A 13,010-nucleotide genomic window follows, 5' to 3' on the forward strand; every position below is an offset into this window, starting at 1 on the left:
GTTCACAAAATATTCTGGTTACGGTTCATGTATATCTAGCAATAGTCATGTAGTACATATTTAGCTAGACAATCAATGCGAGAGAAATACAGCGTAAATAACAACCAGATGACACATAGAAATATAACGACTGAACAAAACGAACCAGATGCACCGTTTCTACATTGTGTCTGATGTTTGTAATAACTTCACTAAGCATAGTGCGAAAAACATAAGTTATAATAGGCGTTGGTTTAAAATTCACTGCGCGTTGGTATTTCTCCGACTCGCGACTAGAGGAGGATGGGATCTTCCCTATCGTATAGATTCCGCTCATAGATAGAAATATAAAACAGGCTACGCGAGCTAAAAGACATCTCGTCCACATGTAGCTCTGGATAATTTTTGGACAGTGGGTGGGATATTAGTATCTTAAGTAAATACATCCTATAATCAAATCAATCGAACTACTAACCTGTGTCTCGCTAGTCGACAGCAGAGTGTTATGAGTAATTCCGAGACCTTGTACAGACTTTGAGGAGCGTGGTCACCATGGCAACCATACGATGCCTAACAGAGTTACACGAATGGCAGTCACGGACAGAAATGACCAGCGCTCGCAAACAATGAAGAATTAATACTAAGCGGATTAGTTTACACTCATTGAAAACAGTGTTGTTTTTTGCGACTAGCGGAAAAAAGCGGCACAGGAAATTGTTCAGGTCTAAAAAGCTCAAATCATGTATTTTATGTTTATTGACTCAAATTCAAATTAAAATAAACTATAGTACCTTCATGCAATGTACTTCATGTATATATTACCTCTTTTTTCACTATGTAATTAAGAGGCCCGTTTTCCCTTTTAGAAACGTTATTCGATAATATCCTGTAGTATCTTAGTTAAAACAAAGGGTTGTGTTCTAATCCACCAGAGACATGCGTGGTACCACCAAGCACCTCACAACTTCAAACACCTCCAGGTGTAGATCAAGCCGCGTCATTGATGACTCAATCGCATTTATGGGAAGAAATCAAAATTAAGCCCGCAATAGGGCTATAACTTGGTAAGTTTCCGCACGGAACGTGTGAAAGTAAAAAAATACGTTTGTTTATGTAAGGTTTTGAACGTGTGGATTTTTCACAAGCGATATTTGATATTCAGGTCGTTTCTGGTGTTTCCGTGCTATACACACATTTAGCACTATAGACGTCTAAACTTAATAGTTACACTGTTATACAGTAATTTTATAAAAAGACAGATGGACAAAGAGTTGACGTCTAGTTTACGCGATAACCTTTTAAAGATCAAATACAAAGCCTCATGCGCAAATGAAAAGGGAATCTAAAAAGAAAATATTTGCTGTTCACTCTTTTGCCCCGTTACGTTTGAGAGGATTCTAGTTGTCAGTTCGTTCCCACATGTTCGATCTGGATTTCTGACATATAGATTGACGCCAACGAGTGAATAGCTCTCACAGCAGACCGCTTCACCATTCTGCAATCCTCTAGGCGCTGTTCTCTGACGCGGCAAAATATTTCCATTTGGTAGAAATTTTTTTTTCGTTTCTGTTGTCTTCCAATGGAACGACGTAGATAAAACCTTTACAGTTTCCACTACTGAAACCGACTGACCGCCATTTTTTGCTTGTCCTCGTTTTCCAGCTGTTACAATGCCTGTCACACTGATCGCTATGTGACGTTTCAATTCCCGGTTATACGCGTGGTTCAAGGCGTCCCTGTAGGTGTTTCCATTTGTGTGAATTTACTAGAGAAGGCGCAGAGGGGATCAAGGCGTTCAGACGTGAAAAGCTGCTTACGTCTGTCATTGACGAAGCTAAAACCGGAAAAACGCCAGTGGCGGCACGTCAATTCGGACAGGACTACACCTAGTGACCACAGCGTGGTCCTACAGAAAAATGAACGGAGGGGTTGGCCCTCGTTCTTAATGTCTTTCGGGCATCGTCCGCCAGAGCGCGTTAACGGCCTACGGCGCTAGGCGCAGGCCGTTAGGTGCGTTGGACGCAGGTTGCGTGTATGCGGAGCTTGCCTCGACGGTTGGGCCTGTCCGTTGTGCTGTGCGTTTCACTGTTATCTTTATGGAAATCGTTCAGCGTCGATCGGCTGGTGGGTGCCCGAAGAGCGACCAGTGCTCAACAGCAGCAACAGGAACAAATTCGCCAACTCGAGGCACGAAGTCAGCTGCTGCGTAGAGAACTGCACGAGTGCTACGGACAGCTGCTCAACCTGCAACGCGCCAATGATAGTTCACAGGTAAAAAACTTTTATTAGTGTACAATAATGATTGCGTTATTTGAAGTCAATAAAAATATGTATGTATCGATAGCTTCCTTTATTCGCGAAGCCTGGGTTTCAAAACACAAAGAATGATTGTTCCTTCAAAAAGCCTTCGGAAAATATGGTAAAACAATTGCTTTTCCGTTTCTGAGCGTTACAAGAAAGAGTTTGTTCACTAAGGGCAATTGCATCTCTGATTCTGCCGAGTATATATCAACAGGGCGACACAAAAAGTAGCACGATGCCGCAAAGGATCTAGACCTCGTCTTCTGGGTGTCGTCACAACTTAATCATTCTCGCCCCTCATAGACATAACATCGGAGGTTAGAACGTAGCAAACTGATAGAAAAAAATACTGAAATAAGTGGATCGCTGGCGATAGCGGTCGCTGAAGATTTATTCTTCTTTAGATTGCGGCCGAAACGACGTTTGCTTACCACTGACATGTTGTCACACGTCTGCTCGCGCCGTTTCGGAAGATGCCGACATCGAAATCAGTGAAAAGGCCCAACTCGTTCAAAATGCTCGTAGGACAGTTATTTCTTTATCATATCCCGATATTCAAGAGATGTTACCTTCCCTCGGAAACGTCAATATATAGCGCATGGAATGATTTTATAAAAAAAACAATTGTTTGCCGTTTCTCATTTAAATTTGATCGCCCTGCATCAGGTCTTATACACGTATTCGTTTGCAACGTTCGATTGCTTTGTGTGGACGGTAGACGGAACTGTAACGGATGTAATTACTTGAACATTGATTTCTGTTTTACAGTCATCTGCGGCGCGTGCGCTTAAGTGTCAAGTTATTCATGTGTCCATTGTCAGTGCCGGCTATAAGTCGACGCGGTCCCTCGTAACGTTAATTAAGAGCGTACTCTTCTACCGCAAGAATCCATTACATCTGCATCTTGTTACGGATAGCGTGGCGCACAATATTTTATCGATTCTCTTTAGCACCTGGGAAATTCCGCAGGTAAACAACCGGAAATTCGCATTAGGATAGTGTACTGACCCTATCTGACGGCAGTTTTTCGTTCTGGAATTATTCGAAAATAAAATTAAGCATAATAATAAATTGAAGCGAGATTGAACCAAACATTACCATTGATATGTTTTGTCGTCTGCTACAATGGCTTGGCTCTATTAGGTGGAGTACTCGTTTTACCTGACCGACAAGTTGGCAAAGGATGTCAACTGGATACCCAATAAACACTACTCCGGAATATATGGGCTTATGAAGCTCGTACTAACAAAAGCTTTACCGCAGTCACTTGCCAAGACTATCGTTCTTGATACCGACGTCACGTTTGCCTGCGATATCGCCCAGCTGTGGCGACTTTTCGACTCCTTTGGGCCTAAGCATGCCATTGCCCTTGTTGAGAACCAAAGCGATTGGTATCTCGGTAAGTTAATAGAACATATACGATGTTGTGAACGAACAATCTAATCTCAACCTTCTCGTGGCGAAATAATATACTGCGTCAATAAGACATAATAATACGTTTGTCGCAGATTTGAGAAAGCTCAACGTCAAAGATCGTGCTTGCATATGCCTTGTATCAGAAATTAGATGTTATACACAGGGCCCCATCTAATATGTTCCCACAGGTAAATTATGGAAACATCACAAACCATGGCCGGCTTTGGGTCGGGGCTTCAATACCGGCGTTATACTTCTTCATCTCGGAAAGTTGCGATCTCTGGGGTGGGACGATCTTTGGCGCCACGTAGCCGAACGGGAGCTTAGCTCCATGTACTTCACCTCGCTTGCCGATCAAGATATCTTCAATGCAGTAATTAACTCGTACCCCACGATGCTACTTCAACTGCCTTGCCAATGGAATGTTCAACTAGGCGATAACACCCTGTCGGAATTCTGTTACTCGGAGGTTGAAGATCTAAAAGTGATCCACTGGAATTCTCCAAAGAAGCTACGTGTAAAAAATAAGCACGTGCAATATTTTCGGTGAGTTTTGGCTCGATGGAGGAAGTTCGTCTGCAAAAGCAGTGCCTGTAATTTGTAATTCCGGAGGTAATTTATCGAAGCAATAGTTATACTGAGTCTTGTAGCAAATTATAGAAATAAATTCTAAATACTTAACACAAAATTCTAGATTTTTATTTTGCAATAGGGAAATTATGACATGCCTACTTGTGTTCTCGCGCGGATCTATCTGTAGGAACATGTATCTGACATTTTTGGAGTACGACGGCAATTTGCTACGCAGAGAGCTAATTTCTTGCAACCGAAGCTCGACTTTGGAGGGGGTCATGGCCCCGTCATCGCGAGATCAACTACAAGGGTTGGACGAAGATGATCCATGTTATGAATTCCGCCGAGGCAATATTACCAGATACAGAACACATCTATATTATATGGAATTTGATTATGAATCCACGCAAGGTTTGTGATGTTATTAGTGGAAAAGGGTCCACGACGGAGTTGTGTAGTGAAGTAAAGTTACACAATTTATATATATAGGTATATAGGTGTAAGACGCATACGGTAACTTAAAATTTATTGCATATATAATTGGTTTTTGTGGACATGTTCGCAACAAAAAGGCACCATATGCATTTTTTGTTTTTATCTCACTGTGAGCCTGGTTGGCCAGATTGGTAAACACATAAATAGCATTTTCGCTTTGCTCTCGTAGTCCAATAAAGGACACATTATCGTACACGTAAAGTTCTGCAATGGCTGCAGGCCAGTGAGATTTACCACAAGCTACTAAATCTTCTTTTAATAGGTTGGTCGAAGAAACAGACAAGTGCCGGGCTCTCAAATGTCGGTTCCGAACTTGGATCGTGTCGTTCTCCATACTAATGCATAGCTGTTTGAAATGAACTAATTAAGTGGGCAGACGATCATTGTTATCGTCAGGGAAGAGTGAACGACTCGTCTGCCACTTTAATGTTTGTTTGCTCTTCTACTGGTTAGCCCGTTTGCTGCCGTGTTGGCTGCTTCGCGATCACTTATAAGCATATTGTCAAGAGAGCGTATCTGGCACATGGAAACTGATGCGGAATTTGTTCATAAAGCAGCTTATTATATCTGTACACTTATATAGAATAAATCTCATTAGAGATTGGTCCAAGGCATCCTAAGGACCATTCGCGTCTTACATTCACGAATGAGAGGCCTCACACCTCCAGCGTCCTGTTTAAAGACTTTCGTGTGTACCTGCTCGAATGCAGGACAAACAGATCGACGGCCGATCTGAACCTTCATATTTTCGAAGATTGGCAGTTGCGTCTACCAAAGCTGGGCCCATGCCTCTTCGACCTCTGCTGTCGGACAACACTTACTAGGCCGAAATCATTTTTCATCAATGCCTCCGTACGCTTAAGAGAAATGACATAATCGACAGTTGTTTGTAATGCAGGCTTGTCTAGTAATCCTAACGAATTGTTTCTGAAGAACTTTTTTCCTTTTTTTTCTGAAGAACTATTCCAGCTGTTCAGTCTCCTGCGGTGAAAGACATCGAACAAATTTCTTTGTGAAGTCTCTGACGCATCTGCTTTCTCGGTGCCCAAATTATGCCATTTCAAGGGCTGCATCACTGAAATCTTTGCACACCTGCCGCATTATATGGCTGGTAACTGCTACCGCCTCTTGACCGGACGTTCGTTTATGTGCAGAAATTTCTTGGGTGTTTTCTCGCCGAATACTAACGATGACCAGTTGTAGCATAGACGGGCGACTGATGCGTTCACGCTTCGATTCAGCTTGCTTAGGCTGTTTAGTTTGTTACAATAACTGGAACAAGATCAACTTTGTCCCGCTAGTAAGTCGAAACGGAACGACCGATAGTAACGATAATTATAGGGCGTGTAAGAGAGCTATAAGCGGCATTTCGCGAAGAATAAATCACTCAATATCCATTTTGTTAAATGCTCACAGACGACGTTACCTTAGTCACCCAGCTGTCGATGGACCGCCTACAGATGGTGGAAGCGTTATGCAAGCATTGGCCAGGACCCATATCCTTAGCTCTGTACCTGTCGGATTCTGAGGTACAGCAATTTCTTGCCTTTACGCTCAATTCCGAGGTGCTCTCCAAGCGACGAAATATCGGGTACGTTCGTGTCGTAACAATATATTGAAGTCTCCAGGATTACAACTATACGAAGTCAGGGTCCCTTAGCGTTTCAAGGAGAATCTACCATTATGACGGATACAGTTCTAAGGAAACTGCTTGAATAATCGATATATAACGTTATGTGTGTATTTGCGTTTCCTTCTGCCACAATCTATAGGTACCACATCGTATACCGCGATGGTCCATTGTATCCAGTTAACCAATTGCGCAATGTAGCCCTCGAACAGGCTCGATCACCATTTGTATTCCTGACAGATATCGATTTCCTGCCCGTCGTAGGTCTTTACGAGACGCTACGAAACTACATTCGTCTGCTACGAATGGACACTCCACGAGACCAGCAAATGGAATCCATCCAACAACAACCGCCAAATCGGGCGCTAGTTGTTCCAGCCTTTGAGACGCATAGGTAAGAAGGCCCACCTTCGAAAACAGTTCGTAGCGAAAGAACGTATTTCACATAAGGATAGTTGTTTTGAAGCGTTGTTTCCGCCAAAGCCAAACTACAGTTAGACTTGTGTCCTGCTAATCAACACGTGACAGTTCGATTATGAAGATTAGACGAAAATTGTTTAACGAAAATGGAGCACTCGTATGTAGTTTTTAGTTTTATGGAATTAATCGAAATGGCTGTCTGCATATTGTTACTTAGAGTCTCAAGCTTTTTTTCGTCTGCAGAATTAGGTTACATGAGGCTGTTGCGAGCGAATCCGACAGGCCTTTTTACTTCGATAAGTCTTGAACTAGCTGGGCTAAAACCAGTTGCCCTATAAAACCCCGAAATAGCACTCGAGTTAGATCAGAAGAACAAGCTCGGCCCAATCCAAGAAGTAACTAAGGCATGGTGATGAGGTGTGCTACATGCGGGTTTTTTTTGAGTAAAGCTCTGCAAATCGCTGGCGAGATGCAGCAATTTTTAACTGTTCAAGGGGGACGTATGCCTTCAATTAGTTTCTGAATTTGGCCTATAATACTGCAACACAGTACATGTGTAATGCCAGTTTTGACCAACGGAGCCCTTAAATTCGAAAGCGAATTCTACGATAATAGCAATGTGTTCATATTAACACTGCAGTTTTCGTGCTCGAAACATTGGCACCATTCACGTATCGTGCTCTCGCTTAAGGCCTCTTTGCCTGATGCTTTCACGGGTCTTCATAAGCGTTGTGACCTTCGAAGATCAAGAACTTCCCCATTGAACGCTGATTTTCGAGCTCAAAAGATGGTTTTCGTTCTAAACTTATTTATCTTAGAACAAACTCAGTTCGGCTGTTATAGATGAATATCGTATTAAGTCATTTAAGTCAAAAGGCAATTAGTAGGCTAGTAATTCGGAATTACAAATTTTAGTTAATAAATGAAATATTATAGCTAAAGTAGTAAATTTATTTATTCAATTAAGTACGACAAGTGAGAGAATTCTTCTGAGAATTGTGTATACAAATATTGTCTATTACATATATCAGATATTATATATCTTACTATTACTCAGAGATTTTTACGAGACTGGGATATTGATCAGTCCGATTCCGTCTAGTAGACGCGCGCAGTTCAAATATTATTTCGTTTAAAAACATGCCAGATTGGCCTGTAATAACCTGATATTATAAATTGTTTCTAAAGCTGATTTAACTAGGAACGTCTGGCAGTAGAAAATGTTCACTTGTATTGTTATTTCGCAGTAAAAACAATAATAATTGCCGTTCGTTTTGTTCAACTTAGGTACCGCGTCGAATTTCCACATAGTAAGGCCGAGCTGCTAAAAATGCTAGACGAAGGTCACGTATTCACGTTTCGGCATGATGTGTGGTGTGCGGGTCACGCCGCTACAGACTTCGCCAAGTGGAAAACGGCCACGACGCCCTACGAGGTTGGATGGCAACCGCATTTCGAGCCGTATGTTGTGGTTCGAAAGGATGTTATCAGGTTTGACACCCGTTTCCTCGGGTTTGGCTGGAATAAGGTAAGGCAGAACAGTTTACGTTGTATTCCAATAAAAGCGATACTGTTCATTTCCTAGAACATCTGACACAATCGTCTCATTGCTACGCTTCGATGCTGTGTTTGCCACAGTAAACTAATAAGCATATATATGTATCGAAGGTTTTGTGTGGCTAATGACCAACTTCCGATAAGGTCTTTTCCTATAATCTTGAATGATGATCGGCTGACGTTTGTCGGGCAAACCTCAACAAAGTAACGTCCGCTATCATGCTGTGCTTGTGTGCTTTGCCGTTACAGGTGTCGCACGCGATGGAGCTGCATGCTCAGGGTTACGTATTCACCGTTCTACCAAATGCGTTTGTCGTACACTTGCCTCACGCTCCATCGCTAGACATAGCCCGCTTCCGATCCTCCAAAAAATATCGCAGCTGTCTTAAAACCCTTAAAAACGAGTTTGTCGCACACATTAATCGCAAATACGGCAAACAGTTAACGGCCGACCCCGAGCCCGGACAGCAGATCCGATGCACGTAGTAGAACTATGAAGTAAGTTACTACTGGACGTATCAGAGGTCATTAACTGTACCGCTTAAATGTTTAAAGTTCGATCGTCCGTTGTGTCTCCGTCTGATATCAGCCACTAAACGAGTAAAGGTATAGCCAAATGAGACTGATCAATCCCGTCGCTCGTCGCTGCACAACAGCACGAAGCAACTCACGTGTCGAGCTCGCTTGCCTATTCGATGAAGGATTGAAGATGCGAACGCAGACGTCGTATTTTTGCCGCTTCGTATTGTCTTGCCAGAGTTAGTTTACTGATGATGTCCAAATGTGCCTTCCTCGCATAAAGGAGTCGCGATGGACAAACAGACCCTTGCCCTGTATGTATATATAGACCCGTAACACTAGGGGCATGACAAATGATTTACGGCAGTAGAGAATGATTACAGCCGTTAACTCGACAGCTCAAGAACAGCCTGATGCTGTATGTTATCAGGAGTGTCGCAGAGGGAAAACAGTACGATAAGAGTGAGCAAAAAAGAGCCTGTAAGTTTCGTTTATGGTTGAAATGGAAACAGGTAGAGGAAAGACAGCACATTCCTCTTCGATTATAGAACATTACATTAATTACGTTCGGGGTGTGATGGGACCGAGACAGACGAAAGCTAACAAATCTATTTATATAGAAAATATGCCAAAGATTAATTTGTTCCTAACATTTTCCCCTAAATACAAACTGTGTGAATAACAAAATCTCAGGAAAGGTTGCGAACTTATGTGCGACGAGCTAAATAACTCGTGTAATACTTAAAGTGTTTATCGAAATAGATATTATGGGAAAGACCTATTCCAGGGATGAGCGATAAGGTACTGCCTCGTATCCAGTTAGTCTGTGGTACTTATTGATACAAGTGGATAGAGAGAAGGCTTAGGAAGGTCAGGGGATGGGGAAACGATGGGGTCGTACGTGAACATTGCACATGCACTGTTTTATATACTGTGAATGAATTTTAAAATAGCGTATGTTGGCCTGCCTAAGCCTGCTGTACATATTGTAATAACTGAGTGATATCTGTCTCATGGGGATCGTAGTTGGAAAATACAGAGAATAGAGGTAACTGAAAGCAATGGTCGTCGCGAAACTTCTGACATATAGATGCGTAAAAACTTACAAGTCGGCGGCGCATACATACTTATTTTCTCTGTGTAATATAGTCACACATGATTTGCGTGGTACAGTCCACCAATCGGTAATAATCACCTGTCGTAAAGCTCAATAATACTAAAGAAAGCAACGGAGGGAACCGACTATGTTTCAGCTGCAGGTACCACTGCTGGGCAGCATCTTCATTAGAGAAGATCACGTTCGGTTGACGAGTTCGATCGAGCTCTTGTTGAACAATGTGTCTCACTTCGAACGGTAGAACATCGATGTCCATAGCTACGTAGACATAGTCAACGCGGTAATTCTGTCGAATGTTCAAAATACTGTGAGTAACAAACACTAGTAGGAGGACCGGTTAGGACCATCTGTAATATTTCGCATTAGAAGTACATATCTATAACGATGCTAAATGTATACAGGCGAAACGAGTCGTCAAGATATCGTACGATGACAATACAGGGTCGATTTACATTGAGCGGAAATTCAAGGGTGTGAACAGACCGTGCCTCCTTTAAACGGGCACAACGACAAAGTAATTCCGTGAAATAGACGTTTTCTGGACTCTACCTGTAAAAACTTCACGGTATACTACTCCGCTGATGTTAAAGTTCGTTATTGAAATGAACTCATACTCGGAAGCAAAAATGACAACGGCAGGTCAATCGACAATAACCAGCAATGCCTTTTCAATCAAGTAATTTTATTGATTTGTTTCAAATTGATATGGATTCAGCGTTGTGCGCATACGAAAATCACACAGTAAAACATAGTATGACACAGGCGCTTAAACCGACAGCCAACACGACTGCAGTCAAATCTACGAAGTTAGTCGAAACTGGTAAACTTCTAAAGTTCCTATACGAGCAGAGCCTTGCGCGCTCCTTGAATAGTGTCTAGCGGTGGAGGTGACTCGGAAGTTCAGGGACAAGATCGGTTGGCGACGCTCTTGGCTCGCGCGGACTATGAGCAGTGAACACGGCTTCCTAGGGAACTAGCCGAATTCCGTGGCGGATTGGAAAGGGAACGCCCCTTTCCGCCACGGCACCACCCGTACATACGTGTACCCATACGTGTACATACGTACACATATGTTTAGGAGACGCAGCGTTCTTAGTTATTAGCGTCGGCGATAACTTTTGGTGAAGACCAGTTGAAGATCACGGAGTTGGCCCATATATAATATTGTTGGATATTTACAGAATATTAGAGTGAGATTAGAAACATTCACACTTCGAGATCTAATTACGTTTCACGTGCTTGATCAAAAAGATATAACGGAAGACATTGTTTCGGGATTAAGCACGAATCTATAATGGTCGAATCACTGAAAATTTGATGATCTTTCAATCCACTGTCACTCCATTGGGCACAATGTAAGGCTCATGTTAGAATTAATTAACTTATAATATTCTAAGAACAAACCCGAATTTGTCAGCACGAGTACATGCGCAGTTTTCTTATGTATTCGAAATAATTCTGCGTCGCAACCTCGTCATCAGCAGGCATTTTTTTTTCGCCATTTTAACCTAGACAAGTTGTACGAATGACGAAGTTTACTAAAAAAAAAAAATAGATAAGCTGAGAATAAATTCGTTATTTGTATAATTAAGTATATATATGCTCATGCAGCATGAAAAGTTGTTTATTTTCGCATTATATGTATCTTTTTCTACAGTAATCTGTGCTTCCGTTTCAGTTAATTATTTAGGACTATAGGACTTCAATTCGCAGTCGCCACGTGTCACAAAAACATTGTTAGGATGAATAGGGCAGCTAAAACTTAATTCGAATTAGGTAAACAATAAATAAAATATATGTACTTTGAGAATAAAAGATGTCTGAAACTAAAAAGCAAACACGCCGGCACTGGCTGAACAATTGAAGAATTAGAGTACTGCATTTAAACAGTAAATTTAGGTTACGGCAGGACTGCGACCCGGTCAGCAGGACTTACGAGGCGCTGGAGCGGAACACAGGCTACCCTGAAAGTCATCATACTGTGGTGCGTAAATATGTTGATTTTAAGGACTACAGACAGGATGTCCTATGTATTATATGGTAAAGAAAATTAGAATCGAATGTTTCGGTCGAGTGAGCTGAAGACCAGTGAAAGGTGTCCATGCAATTTAAAGTCAAGGAGGCGCAGCGACTAGCCACCCTCCTAAATATATTCTTACCCTAATTTGACCAATAATGATTATTATTTTATGACACGCAATCAATGTTGTATATACGAGTAGTACTAGCAAGAAATTGAGACAAAATAATAAACATATTAATTATAGATATATGTTTCTATCTACCGTGAAGATAAATCTATAATGAATATTATACAACGACAAGCATTACATCGGTGTGTTCAATCTTCATCGCTTATTTATCGATTTTAGTAATAGTGATGTGGTCGATTATACGGTACAAACAGTCTATTTGGTTCAATGAGATACCAGTGTGAGCTGTAATAAAAAGCATCTGGATTATACAAGGCGTATAGATTTTCCGTAACGCGCGTTTATTCGACTTCTCTCGATGTTGAAGATTGAAGATAAACTGATATTAGATATTGTATCTGCTATCTCTGTTCAGATTGCTAGTAACGTAGCGGCAGTCAAAGGCAAATGCGGCTTGAAAAATTGTCATGGAACTTAGAATGTAGTGAACGAATTTGGCGAAACGGCACCGAACATAGCCCGTCGCTCTCAGAATAAATGATACTGAGGAAGATCTATTGTCTTCTTCCAACCCCTTGTGTCGTTCCGTGCTTTTCTTCACTTTACGTTTGCTGAACTGTTTGGCATATATAATTTTCGCTAGGACGTAGAATGAAAACCTGTTTCGACAACGACTTATTTTGGCAATGGTGTAAGCTCTTTTTTCCCGCGCAGGACTGAAAGCTCTCGAAATATTGAGATTGTTGCGAACTTGTCGGAGAAGAACGAGAAGTCCCTTGTGATAAACATATATTAGCATCTTCAGACATTAAGACAGTTAAATATTATAATTATTATTAAATGATTATTA

At 41.6% G+C, this 13,010-nt stretch overlaps 2 protein-coding genes across 7 annotated transcripts in view; one reads left to right on the plus strand and one right to left on the minus strand.

Annotated features, from left to right (window-relative positions):
• The window catches only part of LOC111266673 (xylosyl- and glucuronyltransferase LARGE2s), a 28,291-nt gene extending 15,797 nt beyond the window's left edge, over positions 1–12,494 (plus strand). Inside the window, exons 2-11 of one of the 2 annotated variants that reach the window (XM_086971005.1) lie at positions 912–1,043; positions 1,642–2,250; positions 3,049–3,249; positions 3,424–3,679; positions 3,885–4,242; positions 4,457–4,680; positions 6,181–6,355; positions 6,537–6,788; positions 8,102–8,342; positions 8,621–12,494. In XM_086971005.1, the coding sequence (XP_086827131.1) occupies positions 2,014–2,250; positions 3,049–3,249; positions 3,424–3,679; positions 3,885–4,242; positions 4,457–4,680; positions 6,181–6,355; positions 6,537–6,788; positions 8,102–8,342; positions 8,621–8,857 (2,181 nt within the window). In that variant the 5' untranslated portion in view covers positions 912–1,043; positions 1,642–2,013 and the 3' untranslated portion in view covers positions 8,858–12,494. The remainder of the gene's footprint in view (positions 1–911; positions 1,044–1,641; positions 2,251–3,048; positions 3,250–3,423; positions 3,680–3,884; positions 4,243–4,456; positions 4,681–6,180; positions 6,356–6,536; positions 6,789–8,101; positions 8,343–8,620) is intronic. The other variant, XM_022844359.2, reaches the window with a different exon arrangement.
• IFT43 (intraflagellar transport 43) overlaps positions 1–13,010 on the minus strand; it is a 37,536-nt gene that overhangs the window by 7,060 nt on the left and 17,466 nt on the right. Inside the window, exon 1 of one of the 5 annotated variants that reach the window (XM_022844381.2) lies at positions 455–918. The exons of the other annotated variants lie outside the window; for them this stretch is intronic. The gene's annotated coding sequence lies outside the window, so the exon portion shown is untranslated. Of the gene's footprint in view, positions 1–454; positions 919–13,010 lie in introns of those variants that run through there. 5 annotated transcript variants of the gene reach the window in all.

This window comes from Varroa jacobsoni, unplaced genomic scaffold, assembly GCF_002532875.2.
Source record: "Varroa jacobsoni isolate VJ856 unplaced genomic scaffold, vjacob_1.0 scaffold_1107, whole genome shotgun sequence".
NCBI lineage: Eukaryota > Metazoa > Arthropoda > Arachnida > Mesostigmata > Varroidae > Varroa > Varroa jacobsoni.